This window comes from Octodon degus, unplaced genomic scaffold, assembly GCF_000260255.1.
Source record: "Octodon degus isolate 3935 unplaced genomic scaffold, OctDeg1.0 scaffold00019, whole genome shotgun sequence".
Lineage (NCBI taxonomy): Eukaryota > Metazoa > Chordata > Mammalia > Rodentia > Octodontidae > Octodon > Octodon degus.
Window position 1 is genome coordinate 22,821,940 of NW_004524595.1, and position 12,946 is coordinate 22,834,885.

General features: G+C 49.3%; 1 protein-coding gene across 2 annotated transcripts; it reads right to left on the reverse strand.

Annotated features, from left to right (window-relative positions):
- Window positions 1-4,789: 4,789 nt before the first annotated feature.
- Window positions 4,790-11,163, reverse strand: Spink2 (serine peptidase inhibitor, Kazal type 2). Of its 2 annotated transcripts, none has more exons than XM_023711024.1 (4): window positions 11,026-11,163; window positions 9,895-9,944; window positions 5,876-5,961; window positions 4,790-5,055 (listed from the first exon to the last, which is right to left on the reverse strand). In XM_023711024.1, exons 1-4 carry the CDS (start codon window positions 11,078-11,080, stop codon window positions 5,010-5,012), a joined length of 237 nt encoding a protein of 78 aa, XP_023566792.1. In that variant the 5' UTR covers window positions 11,081-11,163; the 3' UTR covers window positions 4,790-5,009. The 2 variants fall into 2 exon arrangements, with proteins under 2 accessions (XP_023566792.1, XP_023566791.1); XM_023711023.1 differs by having other exon boundaries at window positions 5,852-5,961; window positions 11,026-11,159.
- Between the last annotated feature and the right edge of the window lie 1,783 nt (window positions 11,164-12,946).

The window sequence follows — 12,946 nt, forward strand, 5'->3', positions numbered from 1 at the left end:
GGAGGGAGGGAGGGAGGGAGGGAGGATCATATTAAACCAGAGATTTGCACATTTGTATATCAGTGGGATGTACTTGGGGGAGCACAGAGTGAGCAAGAGTGTGGAAGGAAGATTTATTCTGAAACAGACTTGGTTTGAAAAACAGAAATTGCTTGCTGCTCTCGCTGTTTTGCACCACCATGAACTGCTGCCCTCCGCCATGTGCCACTCTGCCTTGGAGCCAGCCCAGTATGGATTGAAACCTCCATAAACTGTGAGGAGAACCAAAAACTTGAAGACCCTGGTGTGAAAATCAAGGAAACCCCTGAAATACCTGAGGATAGGCACCCAGGAAATGTGGATAATCCCACCCCAGGTCCCAGTCCTTTTCCTGTTCCAGATCTAAAGTCCATCCTTCTGGGCCAGCGAGATAGCTCAGACAACTAAGCACCTGCTTTGGCAAGCGCAGGGACCAGGATTTGATCCCAGGTTCCACATGCTGCGCCGGCCCCAGTCCTGGGGCGCGCGGAGCTGGTGAGCTAGTCTGGGCTTGGTGGCACTCACGTGTAATCCCAGCACTGGGGAAGCTGAAGACAGGAGGATCACTACAAATCCAAGCTGCATCGTGAGACCATGTACCAAATACATAAATGAAAATAAATACATAAATAAATAAATTCTATCCTGCATCATCTGGCAATATGCTTCTTCCTCCATTTGGGGTGATCATCATTTTTAATCAGTACTTCTGCTGTAAATCTGCCTGTTCCATAGTTTGATACATTTTTTATCTTTGTTATTATTATTATTTTTTAATATATTTGGTTGTCACAGGGTCTCACTACGCAGCTCGAACTCATAGTGATCCTCCTGCTTTAGCCTCCCCCGGGCTGGCTCAGCCCACTCTGCGGGTGGGGCTGGGGCGGCATATTGTGCCGGGGACCCAACAGGGATCTCTGCACTTGCCTACGCTTGACGAAGGAGGCACTTTAGTCCGCTGGGCTATCTCGCCGGCCTCTATCTTTCTTGTACTTTACTTGGAATGTGCTGCTGTGATTCCACAGGAAAACAAGAAGAAAGATACATTTTTTCATTTGTCGGCCAAAGTCACTTTGTAAAATGAAAATTGTACATTTTTTATTTATTTTGCCAGTTCAGAAAGTTATCTAGATATGGCACCAAGTTAACTTTTCATTTATTTCTGTATTAAGCTTACTGGAAAAAAATCTTCAAACTGTATACTCTTAATTGGATTTAATAAAAGACTTTAAGATTGTGAGATTAAAAGAAAAAGAAAACCAGAGAAACTGCATACCCTAGTCCTATTAACTATCATTTTTAAAAAGAAACGGGGGGGGTGTTGTTTGTTTGATTTTTGTCTGTTTGAAACAGGGTCTCACTATGCAGTTCATGCTGGCCTTGAGCCTGAACTTAGTATTAGTAGCCCAGGCTGGTCTCAGACTCACAAGGATCCTCCTGTCTCAGCCTCCCGAGCACTGGGATTACAGGTGTGCACACCCGGCTCCTTTCCTGAGCCTTAAATCCAGAAACTTGTTCTTGGGGGAAGGAAGGAAACTGTAGGGGTCAGCCACCTTCCCATCACCAAGACGCAGTGCCCAGCACCCACAGATAAAAGAGCACAGGTTTTATTTCACTCATGGTTTCAGAGGAGTCAGGCTGCGGTCACCTGGCTCCAAGGCTGAAGCTAACGCAGGTAGCCACGATCAGAGCAGTGCTGCTTGCTTTAGGGCGGCAGGAAGTGGAGCAGGGGACGATGCCAGAGGGGCAGCAGCATGGGGCAGTGTGCAGTGCCCAAACGCTAGGTGCTTCTTAACGCAACAGACAGGAGATGCTGAACTTAGTCATATTTTCACTTCACAACTGTTTTACTTTACTGACTCAAGTTAATGTCTGAGTCGGCCAAATAGCTCAGTGGATTAAAGCACCTGCGAGCAGGCTCAGGGGTAGGGGTTCAATCCCCCAGCCTGCGGTGCTGGCCCTGCCCTCCGGGGCACTCTGAGATGACAATTGAGACTGGGCTTGGCGGCACACACCTGTAATCCTAGCTCTTGGGAGGCTGTAAACAGGCAGAACACTATGAGTCCAATCTATAGTGAGATCCTGAACATCCTGTAGACTCTTTCTTTAAAAAAAAAAAAAAAAAAATGTTAATGTCTGCTCCAGGTATCTTATGATCATTGGCCGCAAACAGAACACTGTGCCCACATCCCCCAGAATATGTGGCTCTGGCCTGTTTGCCATTCTGACTGATGGGCACTGAGAAGGCAGCAGGTGCAAGAACATCCCTAACCTCCCGCACCCACACACACAGTGTAGCTGGAGATGAAGCCAGGCATTACAGTGCATACCTGCCATCCAGGACTTGGGAGGCAGGAGGATTGCTGTCAGTTTGGGGTCAGCCTGGGCTGAAAACCTAAATTGCAAAAACAAAAATAAATAAATAGATCCCAAGGGGGGATGTAGCTCAGTGGTAGAGCACTTGTTTAGCACATTCAAGCTCCTGCATTGCACCTCGAGGACCACCCCACAGAAAGAGCAGGAAATGAAACCTACACATGAATGATGGCCTCTTGTCCCAGAAGGAAAATAGCATTTTCTCATCAAGGACAGGAAGCTGAGGCTGGGAAAATCTGTACAAACTTTGTTAGACTACCTTCTACCCTTCCTAGCTACTGGTGTACCCGAATATCCTAAACCACCGCTCTACATGTTCATAATTCACTGCTGTTTGTTGGGCTGGGGACTGAACACAGGACTTTCACAAAAGCTACATCCCAGGACCTTTTTTATTTTGAAGCAGGATCTTCCTAAATTGTTCAATTGAGATGGGTGTGGTGGTGTACAACTACATTCAAGAGGCTGAGGCAGGAGGATCCTTGTGAGTTTGGGACCAGCCTGGGCTACAAAGGGAGCTCAAGGCCAGCCAGAGCTGCATAGTGGGGCTGTCTCAAAAAGATTAAAAAAAAATTTTTTTTTTGCTATATAACCCGGACTGAATCGTTCCTCTTTGCCTGCGCTCTGTATAGGCCTATTAACTCTGCATGCCTCTGTACATCACTTCCTCATGAAGGCTGCCATGCCAGGTAAAACTGTTTTAAAGGAATTTATACCTTTGTCTCCTGTTGATCTGTCTTGTGTCCATTAACTTCCCAGGCCCAGTGGCAAAACCCTTATGGGGTTTTGGGGAGCATGGGAGTGAGGGGCTGAGTGAGTTTACACCTGGGAGGGGTGAGCACACTCGGGGATGGTGGGTTGTGAGGTAGCAGCAGGGAGCGGGTGTCCAATGCTTGCCAAAGAGGGCCTGGCTGTGGACCCTGCAGGGACTCAGAAGTTCAAGTCCCTGGGCGCCAACCACACCACGCCGACCTGCTAATCTCAGCTCCAGCTACTCAGTTCCCAGCTCCACCAGGACAGCCACACCTTGCTGCTGGACGTGACCAGCTGCAACTTACAAGCAGCATTTGGTGCCAGTTATGACTTCGAAAGCCCAAACATCATCCTTTGCTGAAGCTATTACTGTATAAGAAAGGGACTCAGTACCTCCTTATGCTCAGTTCATACAAATGTGGTGGACTCAGAATTCTGCAGCAGAGCTCTGGCCTCCAGGGGGTTGCATAGATATTGTTGGGGGAGACCGATCTGGACACAAGAACATAGGCTGTGAGAGCCCCAGAGCCCTAGTGAGGGTGCATGCCCATGCCCAGATGTGCAGTCCCAGGAGAGCAGGAGTGTGTCAGGGCCAGTTTCCATGTGCACTGCCACAGGACCCCACAGCGCAGCTGTCACCCAAGTGACACTCAGTGTATAGAGCTGGACTGCTAGGCATGACACAGCAGCTGTCACCCTTCCAAAACACTGCTGCACAGCAAGGTGGAAGGGAACTCAACCCATTTGCTTAGCCCCCACCCCCACCCCCCTGCCAAAGAACAATGAGATGAAAGCAACTTAAAAGACCCTGGCGTTCCAGGTTCCACGAAGTCAGCAAGAATAATAGGCTCCTGCCCCTGCCCAGAGCGGGTGGATCAGGATGGACTACCCCAAAATTCTGCCGCAGCAGTGCCACAAATGACGTTAGGAGTGACGTACAGTATGCCCACATCTTGCTGGGTAGGTGGAGCGCAGCCCAAGACTGCCAGGAAGTGGGGGGAGGGGATGGCAAGCTTACACCACCCTCAGTGTGCACCAGAGCTGCTGTTTCACAGCCATGCAACAAACAGTCCTGTCTTCTGTTAAAATTAACCTGTGTGTGAACCCTCTTATTTAATAAAACACAATCACAATGAAAGTAAAAAATGCAGGTATATGGGGGGAAAAAAAGAAAGACTCTAATTAGTTGGACATGGTGGTACAGGTCTGTAATCCCAGCACTTGGGAGGCTAAGGCAAAAAGATTGCTGCCAACTGGGGGCCAGCCTGGGCTACACAGTGAGATCCTGTCTCAAAAAACCAAAAGAAAAAAAAAAAGGAGAAGGAGGAGAAAAAAAAGGAAGATTGACAGAGACAGAGACAGAGAGACAGAGAGAGAAAGAGACAGAGACAGAGATAGACAGAGAAATCCTACTTAACATGAAGGTCAAACTCTGCCTCCCCTACAATGGGAATTGCATTTTATTTTTCTTTCTTCCTTCCTTCCTTCCTTCCTTCCTTCCTTCCTTCCTTCCTTCCTTTTTTTAATGTACTTAGTACTGGGTCTACAAGGCCTCACTACACAGATCAGACTTGTAATGATCCTCCTGTTTTCACCCTTCCAAGTGCTGGGAATGGAATTTTCAACCCAAAACAGCAGCAACTGAATTCAATGCTGATTTTATTCCAATGAAATAAAGCAATGCACAAGCTGAACTAAATGGAAAAAGTGAAAAAAAAAAGCAAAAAAAAAAAGGATTTTCTACTAAACCCTCCTCCACACTTCTCTTTTGTTAGGCGAGCTAATCAATGTCATGCAAAGCAACATGGGAAGAGGGGGTCCACGTGCAGGAGGGCAGCCTCTCTGTCGCTTCTGCGCTGCCTTCAGCATGGCCCATCTCGGATGATTTTAATGTCCTGCCCGGTCTTCCTGCAGAATGAACCACATGGACACAGTATCAGTTCCTGCCGTGCCAAATCTGGCTCCCTGTTTGCACGTGAAAGGCCCATGTCACTACAAGTTAGACTCCTTCCAGGGCTGCCTTGACACAATCATGGCATAAGCTAAATCCAGAAACCCTGAAGGGGGAAGTCCTTGCCTTCTCCACGTTGCCATTTTCCCCCTAAGCTTGGGGCCTTGGGCTCATAGCCTGAGCAGCACAGGACAAGGCAGAGTATCTGGGAAGACTGGGTTCCCAGGATGGACTCAGCTGAGTGTGTGACAGTCAGGGCAGTATCACATGCCTACTGCTTTCCAACTGGTGGCACAGAAGATGCCAGGTACCCTGCACATGTCCACTAAATTTAAAAGAAAATGTAACAGTCCATGGGGTTTAACTATTAAATACACTCTCATTTGTTTTTCTTTTAGGGTGTGTGTGTGTGCACGCATGTGTGTGGTTTCAGTTCCAGGGATCAAACCCAGGGCCTTAAGCACACCAGGTACTTGTTCTACCACTGAGCTGCACCCCCAGCCCCTAAGCATACTCTCCATTTGGAAAAACTCTGCACCCATGATCCTGATTATTTGGCCTCTAGTTGGTCAGCCACACATCACATCCTCTGACTGGCCTGACGATGCACTGAGGATTTTAGACCTTTTCACATGCCAGTGCGAAGGCTTAGGTGACATTTGATTCTTATACTCAAGGAATGACATTCTTCAAGAAAGCAAAATGCAACCAAAGCAAGAACAGCGTGGCTGGTGAGCCACCGAGGCGGGTTACCAGATTTTCACGCAGAGGACACACTCGTTGCTATACGTAGACAAGTCGCTCCCACACACGGGGTCCAGGTTCTTGAAACACCCTGGTAAGTGGTACCGAGCACAGTTTGGCTGAAGAAAGAGAAAGGGAGAGAAAGTAGAGGATGACCTGAGACATAATTGAGTTTGGTTTGGTTTGGTTTGGTTTGGCTTCTTGAGGCAGAGTCTCTCCTTGTAGTCTGGGCTGCCCTTGAACTCTCAGCAATCTACTTGCCTCAGCCTGCTGAGTGCTGAGATAACCAGTGTGAGGCACCACTCCTGGACAAGAACACTTGTTATAAAACAGCTAAGGGGAGAACAGTGTCCAAGTCTCCTTAGAAAGGATCCCACAAGACTATTTCTGTTTCCACACATACAAACATGACTTTTCAAATGTAAAAATTAATTTCAATGTTGATACAATAGTTTAAAACACTTTGCATTAAAAACGGACTTCAGAGGCTGGAGATGTAGGGAGGTGGTAAAGGGCATGCCGTGCTCAGCATACACGAGAGCCCGACTGGCTCCCCAGCGCAGGAAAAAACCAAAGCGTCGTGCATGGTGCCGATGCCTACAGTCCTGGCTACTCAAGATGAGGCAGGAGAGCCGCAAGTGTCCAGTGTGAGGCCAGCCTGAGCATTGTCTCAAATAAAATTTAAAAAGGCTGGGAGATGTTACTCAACACTCCCTGAGTTAAATCCCTGGTACCACAAAAAGAAAAAAAGACCTCAAGAGTTTTTATATGATCCTTAAGTGAAAATCTAAAGCATGCCACACCATTCCCACTTGGACAGCCTCTGGCTTCCTAATTCCCTCTGGACTACAGCCTTCAAGAGCACGCTCTGTTTTCTTCCCTTGGCATAACGGCAGGTCAGGAACTGGACCTCGAAGTTATGGTTTTAATGGTGCCTGCCCCCCACCTGCATAAACACACACACACACACACACACACACACACACACACACACACACCCCAAAGATATGCGAAAGTCCTAATCTCTAGTGCCTTGGAATGTGGTCTTATTTAGAGATAGGGTCTTTACAGAGGTGAGCAAATTAAAATTAAGTCATAAGAGAGGGCTCAATCCAGTATAACCAGTGTCCTCATTGAAACGGTGAAATTGGGATTTCGCCTCAGACAAGACCAGAGGACCAGATAAGCCAAGGAGGCCACTGGATGCCAGAACTTCAGCCTGGAGCAGGTTCACCTCTCAGCCCTCAGAAGGAACCAGTGCTGCTGGTGATGTTACTTGAAATTTCAAGCAACCAGAATTGTGAGACGGCCACTTTCTACTGCACAGGCCACCTAATGTGTGGTATTTTGTAGCCCTGCTTGGGTTCTGGAACCCATTCCTCTCCCCAGATGGAACTGAGGCCAGATAGGCAAGAAGCACGGCTCATCAGCAGGGCCAGGACAGGTCATGGGGATCAGACTGGTGAACACTGCCGTGGTTACCAAGAGGTTAAATATATGACCAGTTCCGTTTCTAATTTTGCTTTTTCTTTTATCTTTTTTGCAACAGTTTCATCATGCAGTTCTAACCAGTTCTGTTTCTGATTTTGTTTTTTGTTTTATCTTTTTTACAACAGAGTTTCATCATGCAGTTCAGGCTGGCCTCGAACTCACCTTGCAACCCAGGCTGATCAGCAAGAAAGAGGCAGATACAGCCTGCCTCAGCCTCCCAAGCACTGGGATTATAGGCATGTGTCACCATGCCTGGACTCATCTGGCAGCTCAGCATGCCTGGGGGCAGGACTGGCATGGCATGTGGCGTTGGGGATTGAACCCTGATCTCTGAGCTTGCCTAAGTAGGCGCTTAGTCCACTGAGTCATCTTGCTGGCCCTTGATGCTGCTTTTTTTTTTTTTTTTTTTTTTTAAGATCTTGCTATGTAGCCCAGGCTGGCTTTGAACTTACAATTCTGGTTCCTTCTTCCCACCTCAACCTCCTATTTTGTATTATAGACATGTACCACTGCATCTGCCTCTTTCTTTTTAAGTAAATGGTGACCACCTTCCCTTACTTTGAGTAAGTCTCCCTGTCTTTGCAGTGAATAAATGGAACGCATTTTCTATTGCTGTCACTTGAATTTATGAAAACAGAAGAAACACTGGCCATGGGCCAGGCTCAGAAGTGAAGGAGGCCACCCTGAGTCCTTCTGTCTTTCTGCTGCTGGGGGCAGGGTCATCCATCCATCCATCCATCCATCCATCCATCCAAGGATCTAAGTTCCTAAGGACGGCCTAGAACTTGTAGTCCTCTTGCTTCAGCCTCTGAAGTAGCTGGGACTACAGATGTGTGCCACCTACCCAGCTAAAGTCACCATTTATATGAGAACTGTTTCACAGTTTAGAAAAACTTGCTAAAAGACAAACTTCCATAAAAATGCTATTGAATTATGTGTGGATGAACCAACTGTAAATAATTGGGGAAAGATATTTTAAAGCTAACTTGTTTTGCAAGCTGTGTTTCAGAGCCCTGGGTGTCACCCAGGAGAACTTCAATTCTGGCACACACACAGAATGCAGGTTTGGATCATCCTAGCTGAGGACTTGTCACCTGTACCTTTGAGCAGAGCACAGGAATTGGCTAAGGGTTTTACAGTGTGTAGCACAGCTACAGCAAGTTATGCGGCCTGTAATGCGAATCATGCCCCCCTGGGAGACCCTGCTTTAAAGACACTGCATGTTGAGCTCATAGGCGATATACTACAGGTGCGGGTGTGCAGTGCGCACACAGAACTCTAGCTGAGATAGCTAAGAAAGGTCCTTATGTTGCTTGGATCCAGCTGAAGTCACAACGACTAAAACTACCAGCTCACAGCTCTGCTGTCCTGGGCTGTCCGCTTTGTCTCCTACCCGCAAGATGAAGGTTAGGACCCTGCCCCCCCCCCAGCAGCAGGACAGAGGGACTCAGGGTGGCCTCCTTCACTTCTGAGCCTGGCCCATGGCCAGTGTCTCTTCTGTCTTTATAAATCCAAGTGACAGCAATAGAAAGTGTGCTCCATTTATTTACTGCCAAGACAGGGTGACTTACTCCAAGGCAAGAGAGAGGCAGACACAGTGGCAAACGTCTATGATACAAAATAGGAGGCTGAGACAGGAAGATCGTGAGTTCAAGGCCAGCTTGGGTTACATAGCAAGATAAAAAGAAAGAGAGAGAGAGAGAGAGAAGAGAAGAGAAGAGAAGAGAAGAGAAGAGAAGAGAAGAGAAGAGAAGAGAAGAGAAGAGAAGAGAAGAGATGAAATGAACTGGTCTGATATTTAATCTCTTGTTAATCAGGGCTCTGTCCACCAGAGTCTGATCACTGTGATTGGTCCTGGCCCTGCTAGTGAGCCAAGCTTATTGCTCTTGGGAGGCTGAGGAAGAAGGATCACAACAAGTTTGAGGCCAGCCTGGGCTACATAGTGAGTGCAAGGACTAAACAGAAAGCCCTGTTTAAAAAAAAAAAAAAAATGAACAAAAACAAAACTGACAGCATTCCTAATTTTTATCCTGAATCCTAACTTGAGACAAACCAGTAAAATTAAGTACACATCCTAGCTCAGTCCCGTAGGATGCCCGCCTCTCCGAGGGCCACCTGCAGTTCCCCCTCTGAGGCACTGGCTGACCCACCAAACCCTTCCTCCTCTCTCACCATGAGCGCTTCCACTCCTCTCTGCCCTGGAGCCACCCCCAAATGACAGGGAAAGAGGTTAACGGTTGCTACAGCAACTCTGGACAGAGTCTCTGTTCTCATCTGGTCTCTGCTGAGTCATGGAACTTAATGTGATGAAACACGAGTGACATAGCACGAAGCAGAACTTCAGGCTGCGGAACTCTGTAATTGTTAAAGGAAATATTAAAGCAAACAAGGTTATAAGAGCGTCAAAGGCTGAGGCTACCCCAAACTAAACTCTGCGCTTTTATCTGTTCCAGAAGGCCTGCCTGGGGCTGCTTCTAAAGCACACTGTGGTCAGAAGGGCAGGGCAGGCCTGAAGAGAGCCCGTGGTCCTGGCAGACACTGCAGCAGTGGCTTCCACTTACTGTTCTAGGCGCGGCTGCTCTAGGCCATCTCTCTGTTTGCTTCACAGAGTCTGCAAGAAGAAAAATAAATTTTACTTACATAATTAAACATGAATTTTTCTCATAAAGGCCTTTTAAAATGTGTGCTTTATACACATCTTCTCCTTTCTTATATTTTTTGGGGGGTTGTCATTGTTTTGGGCTTGTTTGTTGGGTTGAATTTTTGTTTTGTTTTGTTTTGTTTTGTTTTGTTTTGTTTTGTAGACAGTTTCTCACTATATAGATCAGGCTGGTCTTGATCTCACTTATGTAGCTCAGGCAGGCCTGAAACTCATAGCAATCCTCCTGCCTCAGCCTCCAGAGTGCTGGGATTACAGGTTTGCACCATAATGCCTGGCTGATGCCTGGTGTCTCAACCCAATCTCTTTCCAGGCCCCCCCTAAAAAAGATACCCCTCCCTGGCACTTTTAAAAGAAAGAACATTTGGTTCTGTTCCTGTGCGGTCTGGTTGAAAAATGGCTCGAGCTAAATTACAAATATAGAAAAATAACTCTTAATAATTCAAGAGATTATTTTCTTCTGTGGCTCAGAGTAATAAATACAAAACTTAATTCTAGGTGTTAACTTGGGGGTGGGAGGGAGACCTGCAAAGGTCTCACTTTGCAATTCAGGCCAGCCTTTAACTCACTATGTAGCCCTGGCTGGCCTCAAACTCTCAGCGATCTTCCTGCTTCAGCCTCCCATGCTGGGATTACAGGCATGTGCCACCATGCCCAGCAGGTGTTAGCATTTAAACTCCACCTTCAACTCCGTGAAATCTGGCTGGAGGAACGCCACGCTGTTACGCACATTCCCAATCCCAACACATCTGCCCAGAGTCAGTAGAGTCCCTGGGTACAAAAAACCAACTCCTACTCCGGGGAAGCTACTTCAAGAGAGGAGGAACAGAGGACCCGGGTCGCTTATGAGGAGCAGGAAGGGAGCACAGGGCGGCCCCAACCGTGCTACGGCCCAGGATGGGCCGGGAACTGCCCGTAACGGGTGCGTGGAACCATCGCCAGGGCCAGCCAGGCCTAAGGATGGGCGCAGCAGCCGGAGGACTCTGTCGCGTCTTTGCGAGTCCCCATCACCCGGGCCCCCTGAGAGCCTCACCTGCGAAGGTCCCCACCAGGAGCAACAGCGCCCAGCACAGCGTCGCGAGTGCCATCGTCTCTGCGCCGCAGATGCCACTGCCACCGCCAACCGGAGCGGCCGGGGAGTTAGGAGGACCACGAGGGCGGAGCCTTGAGCGGGGGGCGGGGCCTCACTTTGGTGGGCGGGGTCTCGGCGAGGAGACTCTCAGAGGCGGGACTATGGGGGCGGCATCCGAAGGTAGGGCGGGACCTTGCTTGGTGGGCGGGGCCTGGACGGGGCGCACCGCAGGGGCGGGGCCACAAGGGCGCGGTCCGAGGGCGGGCGGAAGGGAGGAAGCGGGAAGACCGCGGGAAGAGGGGCGGGAGGGCGCGGCACCAGCCAGCGGTTAGTCGCCCGCCCGGAGGCCTGGGAGCCCGGCTCTGTGTCCTGAGCGCCTCGTGCCCGCCGAGCGCCTCGCTGGCTTCCGCTCCCGGGGTGCTCCCAGGAGGTGGGATGCGGGGACCCCGCCGCGGCAGCTTCCGCTGCTCAGGATCTAAGAGAGATTTCCGGAGAGCGGCGGGAGGTCGGGAGGTAAAGGCGCCTCCGACGCGGCGCTGGAGCTGAGGGCTGAGGGCCGAGAAGAGAGACGTTGCCAGGAAGCCTTTAGGTGTCGACAGGACTCCGAGGGACTGGGAGGCCCTGGCTGGCGCCCGGGGTCGGGGACCGTGAGCCCCAGGGCCGCGGGGAGGGACGTCGTTTCCGTGGCGGTAGTAGGGCGCCGGTGGCTGGGTGAACCCAGGCCCGCAGCGTGTTAAGCAAGTGCTCTTAGCCCTTTTAAAATTGAGTCAGCACCTTCCTCGTAGCTCAGGTTGGTCTCGAACCCCACTGCCCTCCTGCCTCAGCCTCCTGAGTAGCGGGGACGGCAGACGTGTGCCACCATCACACCAGGCACCAGTGGGGGTTTTGAGCAAGGGAGTATGCCTGACGTGCCTGTAATGGACAGGCGTAGGTTAGAACAGAGGGGAGAGCCTGGCATGGTGGCGCAGTCCTGTAATCCCAGCACTGGGGAGGCTGAGACAGGAGGATCGTCATGAGTTCCAGGCCAGCCTGGGCTACATAGTGAGTTCATCGTCAGCCTGAAGTAAGAGACCCTGCCTCACTAATAGCACAAGAACAGTAATAGTAAGTGGAGGGGGGCAAATGTGGTTTTTGCAGCGATCAATGCAAGAATGAAGGTGATCTGGATTAGTGTGCACAGGGTCAGGATTTGTTGTGGATATGGGGCCAACTGGGGTGATGGGCAGGCGCAAGGGTGCTCCCTGTGATTTTGTCCGCAACAGCTGGGTGGATGCAGGTGGCGTTTCTGTGAAGAACATTGAAAGATGTTTATTATGTCTAGGGGAACAAGTTTAAAGGCAGCTGGGAAGTGAACTTCTGCATTCAGGGGCTGAAGATAATGTGGAAGCCACCCACATATGGGAGGTATAAAAACTAAGGGGTCACGGTGGTGCACATCTGTAATCCCAGTTGTCTTGGAGGCTGAGGGATGTGGAGTGCAAATTTGAGTTCAGCCTGGGCAGTTCAGAAAGTTAGCAAGCAAGACCCTGATTCAAAACATAAGAGGTGCTCTAGGGATATTGCTCAGTGCATGACCCTGGGCTCAGTCTCCAGTACTGAGAAGGAGAGATCAGGAAGACCGCGTGAAAACAGAAGATGACCTTCGACAAGCCAGGGACAGGGCCTCAGGAGAAACCACCCCCAGAACCTCCAGGACACTGACGGAACTAATTGTTTAAATCACCTAGTCTGTGGCATTGCTAAAGCATGCATCACCAGTAAGTTAAAGAAAAAAAAGACATGTAGATATCCTTCCTATTAAAGGAATTAAATTTTCAACAATTTAACAAATGACAAGTTTATTCTGAAACACATCAAAGTCCTCCAACAGTAACTTATGCAG

Coding starts and splice junctions, on each gene's coding strand:
- Spink2 (XM_023711023.1), bottom strand. CDS start 11,080: ATGGCACTCGCGACGCTGTGCTGGGCGCTGTTGCTCCTGGTGGGGACC. Junction 5,962..9,894: donor GAGCAGCCGCGCCTAGAACA/GTAAGTGGAAGC, acceptor CTCTTTCTTCAG/CCAAACTGTGCTCGGTACCA. Junction 5,056..5,851: donor GTCCTCTGCGTGAAAATCTG/GTAACCCGCCTC, acceptor TTCATTCTGCAG/GAAGACCGGGCAGGACATTA.